Raw genomic sequence first — 14185 nt, forward strand, 5'->3', positions numbered from 1 at the left:
CTCCTTTTGGTTAGGCCCTGTGTATGTCTGGGCAGTCTGATGTTCGGACTGTGTTCCGGCCCTGCCCCTAACTTGCTGTGGTGGCCTCAGGAATGACATTTTACCCGTCTGCTTAAGTTTCATGTTTTCAGCCCCCCTCCTCACTTTTGAAACAGGGTCTCTACCTTGTCCTGGCTGTCCTGGAACTCACTATGTAAAGGAGGCTGGCCTCAAACTCGCAGAGATTCTACTGCCTCTACATCTGAGTGCTGGGCTTAAAGGCCTGCGCCACCATGTCTAGTCTGTTTTTTTGTGGAACTCTAACTGTGGTGCTTCGCAGAGTGTTGTGTAAATATTTGTGAGCTGAGTACCTCTGCCTCTCCATTTGGACTGTGAACTTCTTGCCTCTTATTTGCAGGATCTTGTTTAGTGTCTAGCACAGAGGTCCTTATCAAGTCTGACCTTTCCCCACTAAATATTTCCTGATTGGAAGATTAAGGGAAGGTTCCTGGGGAAGGGAAGAAAGGCAAACTGGAAGTACCTGCTTGTGGAGGCTCCCCTTCCTGTCCTGATTCTCGGTGCTTGTAGCTGTGTGACGTGTACACACCTGTTTATCCTATCCGGACAGAGTGCAGGCTTCATCAAAGCAGGGCCTTAGTTTTAGTCACCACTGTCGCCCACTGCCTAGAGTACAGGATCTATAGAATCCGGTGGCGATTTGTTGAGTGAGTGGAGGGACGGTTACCAAGAGTGCGTCTGTCTGGGTTAAGCAGTGTTGGGGATGGGATGGATACCAAGAATGCATCTGTCTGGGTTAAGCAGCGTTGAAAGGTTAAGTGTTGCTTCCTTTGGTAGAGAATTGTGGTGGCTGGATCAGAGTGCTGTGGAAGGATCCAGGAATGAAGAAGGCTGTGCCTTGGGGTTTTCGGACTTTCTGTCTCTCGAGTGTTGTTTGATGCCCGCCCGTCTTCCTTGCTGTGTAATAACTGATTTGTGTGTTGTCAGTGCTTGAAATGTCAATGTTTATTTTTTTTAAAATTCTATGCGTGTTGATGTTTTGCCTGCTTATGTGTCTATGTGAGGGTGTCGGGGTCCCTGGAACTGGGGTGCAAGATTGTCATGAGCCACAATGTGGGTGTTGGGAACTGAACCCAGGTCCATCTTGGAAGAGCAGCCAGTGCCCCTAACCACTGAGCAATCTCTCCATCCCAGCATTTCTACTTTCAAGTTTAAGATAAATATACCTACCTTTAGATTTGCTCGTTTATTAATTGACATGGTGTCCTCTTGTAGCCCAGGGTAGCTTGTGGTAGCCTGCTTGTCCCAGCCTCCCATGTGCTGTGAGTGCTCGTATGAGCCAACTTTATGTTTTCTTTAAATTCTTGGAGGCTAATTTTGAAAGTGTGTACTTGTGTATGTGTGTGTGTACATGTTGTGTCTATGTGTGTATGTACATGCACATGAGTACGTTGCCCTCAGAGGCCAGAGACTTTGTGTCTCCCTGGAGCTGGAGTTGCAGGTTTTTTGTGCTGGGAATCAAATGTGGGTCTTCTATAAGAGCAGCACATGACCCTGGTCACTGAGCCATCTCTCCAATCCCATCTTGAAAGCTGTTGCTTCTTAGATACAAACTTTTTTTTTTCTTGGTGAGAGCACATAGATAGCTTTTAGAACTGCCATTCCACAAGTAGTTTTTTCTGTTTTGCTTTTTGAGACAGGATCTCTTTGTTCTGTATCTCTGGCTGTCCTGGAACTCCCTGTGCAAACCAGGCTGACCTTGAACTCACAGCCCTGTCTGTCTTTTCTGCCCCCCCCCCCCCCCCCCAGTACACAACAAGTGCTTCCTACATTTAAAAGATTTCATGATTAGAGATCTCTTCAGAGCTTTTCTGGAAACAAAGGAGATCCCAGCTCCTTGGAAGCAACAGTAAATCCTCGCAGTGGAAGACACACACAGGCAGCAGTGTTATACATCCAGCAGACAGGAACTGAGCAACCTCTCTCTGTCAGACCCTGTTGCAGAGGTCAGAGCAGCACAGAACAGACCAGTGTGTCTGTGCACACCAACGCCTGCCTCCATAATCTGTTGTAGTACAGTTTACCCAGCCAGAGATGGGATGGACAGGCTGTGCCCATCACTGTGAGTCTCAGCTGCTGGAGTGGAGGGATGATGCCCCTTAAGGCCTCAGAGTCTCAGAACGTGATCTGAGCAGAGCTCGAAGGATCCGTAGGAAGGTGGGAGAAAATCTGCAGGCTTGGCAGAAGTCAGCAGTGATAAGGGCCAGTATGGACCGTCTCCTCTCCCATTACTGTTCTCACACTCTCCATGCCCCGCCCCTTCGTGTAGATAGCTGACTAGAGTGTTCAGGGTGTGGCCCAGTGGGCTGTGGGGCTCATAGTATGCTAAAAGGTTTGTACTTCATTGATCTGTGGTGAGCCTTTGAAGGGTTTGCTTGAGGATCTCACTATGTGGCTCTCACTGGTCTAGAACATAAAAGTTGCTCTCTTGACCAAGTTGGCCTCAATGCCACTGAGATCCTCCTGCTTCTTACCTCCTGAATGCTGAGATTAAAGGCAGGTACCAACACACCTGATCTCCTTTGAAGGATTTTTAACAAGACAATGAAATTAGAAGTGTGTTTTAGAAAGGCTTGGGCTTTTTAAGATTGCACTGGAATAGGGTTGACCATCATAAATGTGGTCAGTTTTTATCCCCTGTATGTCAGGCACCCTACATGGCACCCTAGCCCAAGTGAGCCGCATTGAGGGATAAGGGACAAATAGACTTATTTTATTTCATAATGATGGGAGCAGTCACAGAACCTCGCTCCCTCCAGGCAAGCAGTCTGCCATTGAGGTGCATTCGTGGTAGAGGTGTTTATATTCTAAAGTTACAGAGGCCTCATGACTCATTGGAGACCAAATTATCAGTTCTCTGTCGGTGTCAAGGTCCAGGCTCTGCAGCAGGCGTGGAGTGGGTGCTGCATTCACGGCTCTTTAACGAACTTCTGAAGGACCACACAGAAAGTCTGATGGATGTGAGGTTTCCCATAGAAATCTGGGCAGTTGTTGGTGAACTTCTGTTTGAGATGGGAATATTAAGGATAATAAATTCATCGTAAGACTCACTAAGTTTGACACTTGGCTGGGAGGATTGTGGACCAGAGGAGGACAGTCTGAACTTGAGATGTGCTGGCGGAGTCACAAGTACAGACTCCTCACCATAGCTATGAGTCTAGATCATTTGTGTCTGTGTAGAATTAGAAAGTGCTCCTAGGGGGAAGTTAGAGGTATGCCGAACCTTTTTCTTCTTCCCCCTCTTTATTTTATTTTTAGATTGGCTTCATGTTAGGGGTTGGTTCTGTTGCTGTGAAGAGACACCTTGTGTTGTGGTTTAGATAAAACGCTGTAGTTCCCCGAGGGGCAGCCGGGTCCCATGAGGAGCCATGGCAGGTGAGAGACAAGAGAAGGATAAGCATGCCACACAGAGAGAGGTTTGGATATAGTTTATTTAGTAAAAGGGAAGGGAGAGAGAGAGAGTGAGAGAAACAGAGGGAGAGAGAGGAGAGAAGGAGAGGAGAGGCCACACTCATCTCTTCTGAAGAGAGACAGGCAGAGAGAGGGAAAGAGAGAAAGAGAGCACGCAAACAGGCTGAAAGAGGAAGGAAGACCTGCTTGGTGGCCACAGAAGGGAGGAGTAGGTCGGGCTTGTCTCTTAAAGGGACAGGACAGACCATCACTCCATGACTATGGCAACTCAATAATTTATTTAACTTTATTTTATGTGCATTGGTGTAAAGGTGTCAGATCTCCTGGAAATGGAGTTACAAATAGTTGTGAGCTGCCATGTGGGTGCTGGGAATTGAACCTGGGTCCTCGGGGAGAACAACCAGTGCTCTCAACCACTGAGCCATTTCTCCAGCTCCCCACCTCTACAGTAACTCTTAAAAAGAAAACATTTAATTGGGTGGTTTGCTTACAGTTTGAGAAGTTCAGTATCATGGTGGGGAGCATGGCGGCATTGCAGCAGAGGTTACTGGAGCTGGAGTGCTGCATCTGCGGGCCACAGGAAGTCAGCTGACATACTGGTGTTATCCTGAGCATGGGAAAACTCAACTCCAGTGAGTGACACACTTCCTTCAACAAGGCCACACCCATTCCAACAAAACTGTACCTCCTAATAGTGCCACTTCCTGTGAGGTCATGGGGGCCATTACATTCAGACTGTCACACTTCATGTTGCCAAATATGTTTAGACTCAAGTGTTTCGTTTGCCTCAGCCTCTGAGAAGCCAGGGCTGTAGGCTTGTCTTTTGAGCAGTGTTTCTATCATAGGTGTACTCTGATTGTACAGAGTTGTGTTTTGGAAATTATGATCAAACCTGTGGAGTGGAGTCTCTTCTCTACATTGGTGTGTGAAGTATAATTGGAACAGCCTGGAAGCTGAAGGCAGAATCACCATGAGGTCACAGAGAGCCCAGAGCTTTGGCAGTTTTCCAAGGGCAGGGACCATAAGGTGCCTGTGTACTGGGGTGACTACACATCTGATGGACTGTAACCCTCCAGCAGCTGCAGAGAAAGGTGACCAAAGCAAGGGAAGGAAGGAGAAAACTGAAAACTGTTCGTAGATGAAGATCAAGGAAGAGTAGGGTGAAGGTCTTGAGGTTAGTTAGTGGGAAGATGATTCTTTGTGAATTACTTGACAGCAAAATAGAAAAAAAAAGATTTTTTTTCTGAATTACTTTTTTCCCCCCTTTTTTTGAGACAATGTTTCTTTGTGTAGCCCTGGCTATGTTGGAACTCACTGTGTAGACCAGGCTGGCCTCAAACTCAACCAGATCTGCCTCCTGGGTGCTGGGATTAAAGGTGTGTGCTCCTACACCCATCATGAATTACTTGATAGCAGAGGTGTTGTTTAAATTGAAAATACAATGAAGATGAAGTTGTTCTGAGAGAAGTCAGGAGACTTTCCCTTAGAAAAATGATTTTCTAGTGACTTGCTGTTTTGTTTTTCATTCATTTATTTATTGTGTATGTTTTATGTGGAGGATCAGAGAATAGTTTGTGGGAGTTGGTTCTGGGGCAGCCAACTTTACCTGCTGAGCCATCTTACCAGCCTGTGACTTGGTGTTCTGTAATGTCTGAACACCTAGTTTTGATGACTACTTACATTTTAGGGACTGCAGTTAGTGGGTTATCTACCTTGCCTTGGGAACACAAAGAGCACATGCTGTAGGCAGAGCTTTTCATTGGGACCACCAGCTCCCAAATAACAGCATGGAGATTCCTTATTAATTATGAAAGCTTGGCTGATAGCTTAGTTTTGTTTCTAGCTAGCTCTTATAATTTAAATGAACCCATTTCTATTACTCTATGTGCTGCCCCAGGCTCATGCTGTTCTTCAGACTCTGTCTTTCTTCTCTCCAGCAGTCTCTCTGCCCTGAAAATCCTGCCTAGCTGCTGACTGTTTAGCTTTTTTATTATGCCAATCGCAGTGACATATTCACACAGTGTAAAGGAATACTCCACATTTCCCCTTTTTGTCTAAATAAGAAAGAAAGGTTTTAACATAGTAAAACTATAGAGAATAAGAACAATTGTCAGGTAAGAATTACATTTACAATGTCCAGTCCGTTTGTATTTGGCATGTGTGGAGAAAATACTCCATTATTTATCTTTGTGAGTTCAAAGTTTTATACCTAATTTACTTTTTATTATAACTAAGGAAAACATTAAGTCTTTAACTCCATCAAAGGTCCCAAAAGGGTATATAATGTTACCTAATGACAGGGACATCTGGCTGTCTGTACAGTCACCCAAAGTTCCTCTGTAATGTTGGGGCGTCCAGCTTTGGCCTACAGTATCTGGCCTAGAATATCTGACAAACATTTAGTGAATTTTGATGGACTGTCCTACCTTATCTTGGCAAAATTTGATGGTCACTTTCTTTTGTATCCTACTGGTCCAGTTTGGACAGTATGCTGTCAGCAACTGAGGCAAGGGCAGTTGTTTTATCCTAATGGATAGCTTTTGCCATAAAGCAAGCAAACTCCATAGGGAGTTTCTTTGATGTTCATCATCCTCTTTTGAAGCAAATTGGTGTTGTTAAGAGCATATGTATCTCATTGTCATGGAAAGCCTTAGATTATTAAATACCTTAAATGCCATTTTCTGTAGATCTTTGAAGTATTTGAAGACCATCTGTCTAAATCTGTTGAACCTCGAAAACATAACTATTATTAATACAGGTTTGATTATTATAGATGCCTACTAATTTGTATTTCTTAATTATACATTACATTTTTAATTGAACTGCATAAGTACAATACCACCCAAAAAAGAGTAGAAATATACATACAGTATAACAAAATCAACTTTAAATTAGTATCAGTAAACCAAAATCCATACCAACTAATCTCATAAATTACCAACTCCTAAGTGGTGGGATTAAAGGCTTGTGCCACTACCACCTGGCCTTTTTTCTCAGGTTTTATGTGGATGTAGGTGCCCTGTAGTCGTCACCATATGTAGGCAGAGTTTTTTGGTAGGTCCACTCGTTCCCAAATAGCCACATGGAGACTCCTTATTAATTATGAAAGCTTAGCCAATAGCTTAGGGTTGTTTTTTAGCTAGCTCTTACCACTTAGGCCATTTTATTAATCTGTGTGCTGCCCTGATGCTTGTTTACCTCATCTATGTACCTTCCATGTTGCTTCTTCAGAGTCTGGCTCGTGACTCCTCAGACTCTGCTCTTCTCCCCAGTGTTCTCTCTGTCCCCCCAAATCCTGCCTAGCTACTGGCTGTTTAGCCTTTTTTTTTTTTCTTGTTTTGTTTTTCTAGACAAGGTTTCTCTGTGTAACTTTGGAGCCTGTCATTCTGTGGACCAAACTGGCCTTGAACTCACAGAGATTCGCCTGCCTCTGCCTCCCAAGTGCTGGGATTAAAGGCTGGGCCACCACTGTCCAGCCTGTTTAGCTTTTTTATTAAGCCAATCACAGTGACATTCACATAGTGTAAAGAAATATTCCACACATACTCATTTGAACAATAGTTATTTTGTGTGTGTGTGTGTGTGTATATATATGTGTGTGTGTATGTGTATATATATATATATATATCTCCACTTCAGCAACTAGGCTGTGGGGCACTTTTTCACAGATAGGGGTTTGTTCTTTTCTTTTTATTTATTTAATGTGCATTGGTGTTTTTGCCTGCATGTATGTATTAGGGTGTCAGGTCTTGGAGTTACAGACAGTTGTGAGCCACCATGTGGGTGCTGGGAATTGAATCCAGGTCCTCTGGCTGAGGAGCCAGCCACCTCTCCAGCCTGAACAATAGTTACTTTGTAATTGAAACCCCTGACATACCCTCTACTTGTCAATATAACTAATACCTGTGCTTCAGTTTCTTCTTATGACTGTTGAAATAAAATTAGGTATGTTTAGGTATATGGTAACATTTGAATTATATCAGGAAAAGGTTTAACGTATAAAAATAGGTTAAAAATTGCTTCTTTTTAAAAAATCCTTATGTAAACATGAACATTTTTCTGTTTTGTTTTGGTTTTTTGAACAGGGTTTCTCTATGTAACAGCCCTGGTTGTTCTGGAACTCTATTTGTAGACTAGGCTGACCTTGAACTAACAGACCCACCTACCTCCTGAGTTTGCCGTCCCTCTCTCTCTCTATAAAATAAAGTTTCTCTGTGTAGCCATGGCTGTTCTGGAACTTAGAACTATCTCTGCCTCTTGAGTGCTGGGATTAAGGTCATGCATGGACCATTATTCTTGGCTTTCCAAAAGTTAATGTTAACAGTGACTGTCTGATGGAGGAATTTATAACTTTTATGTTCTTTATAGTTTTTTCTTTTTCAAATAAAGTTTTTTCTTCTCAAATTTTTAAAAAGGTTTTTTTTTGTTTTAAAGATGTATTTAGTTATTATGTATATAATATTGTGCCTGCATGTATGCCTGCAGGTCAGAAGAGGACACCAGATCTCTTTATAGATGGTTATGAGCCACCATGTGGTTGTTGGGAATTGAACTCAGGGTCTCTGGAAGATCAGCCTGTACTCTTAACCTCTGAGCCATCTCTCCAGCCCACAAGAGAACTTTTTAAAAACTTTTTTATTCTCTGTCTTTCACACCGTGCATCCTGATCCCATTTACCGCCCTGTTCCTTCGTATCTGCCCTCTGCCCCTGCACCCTCCCCTCCACAGTGAAATGAAAGGAAATTTAATAGAAGATAAGCAAGGGGGCTGGAGAGATGGCTCGTGGTTAAGAGCACTGCCTGTTCTTCCTGGGGTCCTGAGTTCAATTCCCGGCAACCACATGATGGCCTGCAGACATACACACAGACAGAATATTGTATACATAATAAGTAAATAAATAATTTAAAAAAGAAAAACAAGGGAAAATGTTGTGGGAATTATAGCACACAGTGAGGCACACAGTATGTCCTTTGTTCACATGTCTTTACTTGCAAGGAGTCTTTGGTCTGGTTTGCGGTCTCTGGTTAAGAGAAAAGATTTTGAGGGAAAGGTTTTCTGTTTTCACTCTAATGCAGAAAATACAAGTTAGCTCACCAAAGCAAGAGGCTTAGTTGCTCCGCCTTTGTCACTGAGCCTCCCACAGAGGGTGGTGCTGCTCTTAAGCCATTGTTCTCCATTGCTCTCCTGTTGTATTGCAGAGGACTCCACAGATGTCGGTGAGGAAGATAGTTTCCTTGGCCAGACTTCTGCTCTCACCTCCACCCCGCAGACCTTCAGTTACTTCTCTCAGGTACCAAGCAGTAGTGACCCTTTTGGGAACATTGGACAGTCACCCTCAACAACTACCGCCGTGTCTGCTGGACAGTCGGCATTTTCCAAGCCCCCAGCCACACTCCCTTTCACAACCGGATCCCAAGACGTGTCGAATGCATTTCTGCCGCCACCGGTTTCCAAGGCTCATCATGGTGCTGCACCTCCCTCACAGATGGGAGTAAATACCTATTTGCCTTCTCAGCCGAGCAGTCTCCCTCCAAACTTTGGGAGCCCTCCCCAAGGGATTCCTCAACAAGGACATAACCCATATCGTCACACTCCTATCAGCAGCAGGGCGAATCCCTACATTACACCCCCACAGCTGCAGCAGTGCCAGACACCAGGCCATCCCTCCTACCCTCCGCCTTCCGGACCCCCTGTGCAGACGTACCAAATGCCTCCAGGACCGATGCCACCGGTATGTGGACGCCATACTAGTTTTCTCTCTTAGAGAAGTTTGAAAAAACTTTATATGATAAGAGAAAATTTTTGAGTTTATTTTTGTTATGTGTATTGTTTTGTCTGCATGTGTGTTCTTGTACCATGTGCATGCAATGCCCGTGGAGGCCACAAGGAACTGGAGTTACAGGTGTTAGCCACCATATGAGTGCTGGGATTTGTCCTCTGAAAGAACAGTCAATGCCCTTACCTGCTGAGTCATCTCTCCAGCTCAATTTTATACATTCTAACATATACTAAGTATAAAATATATTTTTAACTTATTTTCTATGTATAGGTGTTTTACCTGAATGTGTGTCTGTGCATCACATTTGTGCTGGTACCCCGGGAGGCCAGAAAAGGTTGTCTGAGTTCTGATTCCCTAGAAGACTGGGCCCTGGGAAACGAACCAGTTTTTTTTTTTTTTTTTTTTTTTGCAACCACAATAAGTACTTTTAATCACTGGGCCATTTCTCCACACCAGGACAGAATTTTTTGTTTATTTTTTGAGGCAGGGTTTCACTGTGTAGCTAGCCCTGGCTGTCCTGAAACTTGCTCTGTAGGCCAGGCTGGCTTTTTACAGAGGGTGTTACTGGTGTGTTACTGGTGATGAAAACCAGGGTGATGAGTGTGGTAGGTAAGCGTTCCCACTGAGCTATACACCCAGTGCACCTTGTAATTTTGAGACAGGATCTTCCTAAATTGCTCTGTTTGGCCTCAAATTCTTGATCTCCCTGCCTCAGTCCCAAGTAATTGGTGTTCTGGGTCTGTGTCACAGAGACTCTTGTTTGCGAACTGCATGCTTTGAGGTAAACCCTTTAGCAATAGCTAATTGGAGGCTGGCAAGATGGCTCAGAGTATAGGCACTTGCCACAAAGCCTGAGGACTTGGTTTAGATGCCCAGGGCCCATGTGGTGGAAGGACACTGACTCCTACAAATTGTCCCCTTACTTCTACACTTTGCGCGCAGCACAAATATATAAATTTACTTTAAGGTAGCTATCACATGGTTCATATTCAAGTTAATATCACCTATTTAATGCAGTAATGGTTGATTTTAGTTGCCTGGGCACATGCTGATATTCTCAGATTTTAGTGTATAATATCAAATGTTATCTAAGGACGTGAGGAGTGAGGCAGTGCAGTCTTAATAGATTGCCTGCTGCTTCTCATCTTATACTAGGTAGTGAGAGTGCTCAGGACAGGGACTACAGGTGATTCTGCCACTAATTTTAATGTTTATAGAGTTTGGCTGTAGCCAACCAAACTTATGCGTATCCTTGTGTGTTGGATTAACATTTACATGTTTACATACTTAGAAGTGGAATGATGGGTCAAAAAGTATGGGTGTTGTAATGATTTTAAAAATTAGGACTGGAGAGATGGCTCAAAGGTTAAGAGCTCTGGCTGTTCTTCTAGAGGCCTTGAGTTCAATTCCCACCAGCTGCATGGCTGCTCCCAACCATCTATCATGAGAACTGATGCCCTCTTCTGGCATGTAGACATGGATGCAGACAGAACAGTGTATATTAATGAACCTATAAAAACCTTTGAGAACCACGTCGATCTTGTGCATGCTTCACAAGTTCAGACCAGATAAAACCCCAGCACTGAGAAGGAGAAGTGAGCACAAAGTTCCACCCCAACCACGAAGCTGTTTGTGCTTGGTAGCTGCTGGGAGAGGGAAAGCAGTTTCTTCCTGGAGTGACACTGGGTATCAGCCACTCCAGGGTGGACCACACAAAATGAACTTCATGATTTTTTTTTTTATTTTGGGATTTTTTTTTTTAAAGAGAAAGAACATTAAGTGGGGCGATGGGGACTGTGAGGGGCAGGAGAGGGAAATAATATGATAATATATTGTATGAAAATATTTAAAACTAAATTTATTACAATTTAGAAATTTTCAGTCAATGGTGGCGCACGCTTTTAATCCTAGCACTAAGGAGGCAGAGGCAGGCGGATCTCTGGGAGTTTGAGGCCAACCTGGTCTACAGAGTGAGTTCCAGGACAGCCAAGGCTACATAGAGAAAAACCTTGTCTTGATAAACAAAACAACAATGAAAAATTTAAAAAATATGGGAAATGTCTTCGTGGGTGTCAGTTTGCCATTAGTGTGCAGAAGTGTAGTTTACTTTGTAACTGATTTGAGGTTTTATTACACTACTCAGGACACTAAATAGTTACCTATAGAAATACATGTGAGATAATTATTATTGATATCTTTTGGATTCTGAAGCAGCTAGAGAATTCCTTTTGGGCACATGTGACGGTTCCCTTGTTCTCTCAGCTCCCTCCATCAGTGCAGTCACCAGCACAGCAGCAGGTACCTGCCAGACATGCAGGACCCCCTGGACAGGGGCCATCTCCTTTTGTGCTTCAGAACCAGTATGAACCTGTTCAGCCTCACTGGTTTTACTGCAAGGAGGTGGAATATAAACAGCTGTGGATGCCTTTCAGTGAGCTTGACTCTTTGAATCTTGAAGAGATCTATAACTCGGGTAAGTACCCACTTGCATTATTCCATCTCATTGGAGGAAGAGAAAAGATGAAGTGTACTTACCCATGGCCTACTTTTTGAAGCTGTCGGATTCCTTGAACTGTGTAGATCTCCAGACCCCACTTTAAGATGGTACTTCTAATTCATATGTATCCTGAGTTACTGAGCAAAGAACTCAAGGAAATAGTTTAGCAATTTCTTTTGTTAAGCTGGGCATGGTGGCATACATCTTTCTTCACAGCACTTAGGGCAACTCTCTGTTAGTTTGAGGCCAGCCTGGTCTACATAGTGAAGTGACCCTGTCTTACTGAAACAAAACAATCAAAAAGTTGTTTTAAATCGGGGAAGTATAGTTTGTACATAATCCAAGTTTTATTTTTCTTACTTCCTTATTTATAGTCATAGGACATCAAATATTTCCTGTAGACTTTGGAAAAGCTCTGAAAAAATTATTCTGAGGTCAGATGAGTTTTGGAAATAATTATTCTCACGTCTGCCTCTTGAGAGAGTGCTACATAGGTGTGTCTTAAGACTCTAAGAAGTCTTGCATACAGATACAATTCTTTATCTTGATATTATTTGATTATGAGAATTAAATATCAGTATTCTCTTTTTTTCCCCCTGTTATTTTGAGACAGGCTTTCTCTGTCTAACAGTCTTGGCTGTCCTGTAACTCAGTTTGTAGACCAGGCTGGCCTTGGACTCATTGAGATCCACCTGCCTCTGCCTCTCCAATGCTGGGATTAAAGGCTTACACCACCACTGCCCAACCCAGTCAGTATTCTCTAGCACTATATTTCATGGAACACTGTGGTACGTTGTTGTTACTGCTTTGTTTTACTTTTGAAATGGGATCTTATTGAGTTCTGGCTGGCCTCTAACTCACCGTGTTGCAAGAATTAGCCAGGAACTCATAATCTTCCTGATTCCATACTTAAGTACTAAGATTACAGGTGTTTGGCAGGCAGTACATATGGTTTGATTAAACAAATCATGAATTATTTCAGTTATTTCATGATTGTGTTTTTAAAGCTTGCCCTCACTCTTTCTTTCTGCTGTATGGTGGCTCACTCCTGTAATCTCCATACTGGGAGGCTGAAGAACCGTGCTGTATGGCGGCTCACTCCTGTGATCTCCGTACACAGGAGGCTGGAGCAGGAGAACTGCTAGGAGGTTGAGGACAGCCTGGGCTACAGAGTGAGACTCTACCTCAAAAACAAACAAACAAATAAATGAATGTCATAATTTTGAGTAATATGGATTATCTTGTTTTTAGTAAAATAAGCTTAATTGTCTTGGAGTATTGACTAGCAGCATCATGAATATTATTGTTAATGTGGTTTATATTTTCCAATGTGCCTGGTAACATTAGGGGAAAATGTCTTCTGTTGGTTCCTAGTGCAGCCAGATCCTGAAAGTGTGGTTCTTGGCACGGATGGAGGGCGCTATGATGTCTACCTCTATGACCGCATGAGGAAGTCTGTGTATTGGGAAGAGGAGCCAGCTGAAGTGAGACGCTGTACTTGGTTTTACAAGGGGGACACAGATAGCAGATTTATCCCCTACACAGAGGAGTTCAGTGAGAAGCTCGAGGTATGAGTGTTTTCCTCTGTATGCTCTTTTACAAAGCAGGCCGTGTGCCAGAGGCTGCTGTGACAGCACACAGTGCAGGTGGCTTTGTTTACAAGCTGGCCTGTCTTGATCCTGGTCACAGAGGGTCTTTAGGTGGTGTCGTCATTCAGGAAGTGCTGCATGTAACAACCCAGTGTCAAGACTGGGGGTGGGGGTTGTGAGGGCATCCTATGTCTGCTGAGCTGCTCATACTTAGCCTTCATGCAAATTTGGGTAGAAACCAGGCATGGTACCAATTGATTTAATCTTCGTGTTCATGAGTTCAAGGCAGGCTATCATGAGTTTGAGGACTCCTGGGCTAGATAGAGAAACAGTCTACAAAAACAATCTCCTTTTGGTTTTCCAAACAGGATTTCTCTGTATAGGTTTGGAGCCTGTTTTGAAACTTGCTCTATAGACAAGACTGGCCTCTAACTCACAGACCCGCCTCCCTCTGCCTCCTGAGTGCTGGAATTAAAGGTGTGCGCCATCGCTGCTGGGCCAAAAACAATCTCTTAAAGCATAATTTTTGAAACAGTGTTATGGCACTTATTTATGTGTGTGTGTGCTCACTGTGGTGCATGGCTGGAGGTCAGAGAACATGCCAGAGTTAGTTCTTTTTCTTCCTTCATGTAGGTCCTGGGAATAAAACTCAGGTCTTTAAGTTTGGCAGAAAATGCCTTTACCCACTGAGCCTTCTGGATGTCCCTTGAAGTATAATTTTAGTTAGTTCAATAAAGGGAAATGTGTAACAGGGTGATGATTCCTAGTGCTTAATTTTGAATCTAACCAAGCAAATAACTGAAGATATACTATAATTGTTGGTACTTTTAGATAGGGTCCTACTGTAGTTGT

At 43.4% G+C, this 14185-nt stretch overlaps 1 protein-coding gene across 3 annotated transcripts in view; it reads left to right on the top strand.

The window, feature by feature from the left end:
• The window catches only part of Sec23ip (SEC23 interacting protein), a 45976-nt gene that overhangs the window by 785 nt on the left and 31006 nt on the right, over positions 1-14185 (top strand). For all 3 annotated transcript variants that reach the window (XM_075972459.1, XM_075972460.1, XM_075972461.1), the window contains exons 2-4: positions 8667-9199; positions 11510-11720; positions 13119-13312. In XM_075972459.1, the coding sequence (XP_075828574.1) occupies positions 8667-9199; positions 11510-11720; positions 13119-13312 (938 nt within the window). The remainder of the gene's footprint in view (positions 1-8666; positions 9200-11509; positions 11721-13118; positions 13313-14185) is intronic.

This window comes from Microtus pennsylvanicus, chromosome 5 (assembly GCF_037038515.1).
Source record: "Microtus pennsylvanicus isolate mMicPen1 chromosome 5, mMicPen1.hap1, whole genome shotgun sequence".
Taxonomy (NCBI): Eukaryota; Metazoa; Chordata; class Mammalia; order Rodentia; family Cricetidae; genus Microtus; species Microtus pennsylvanicus.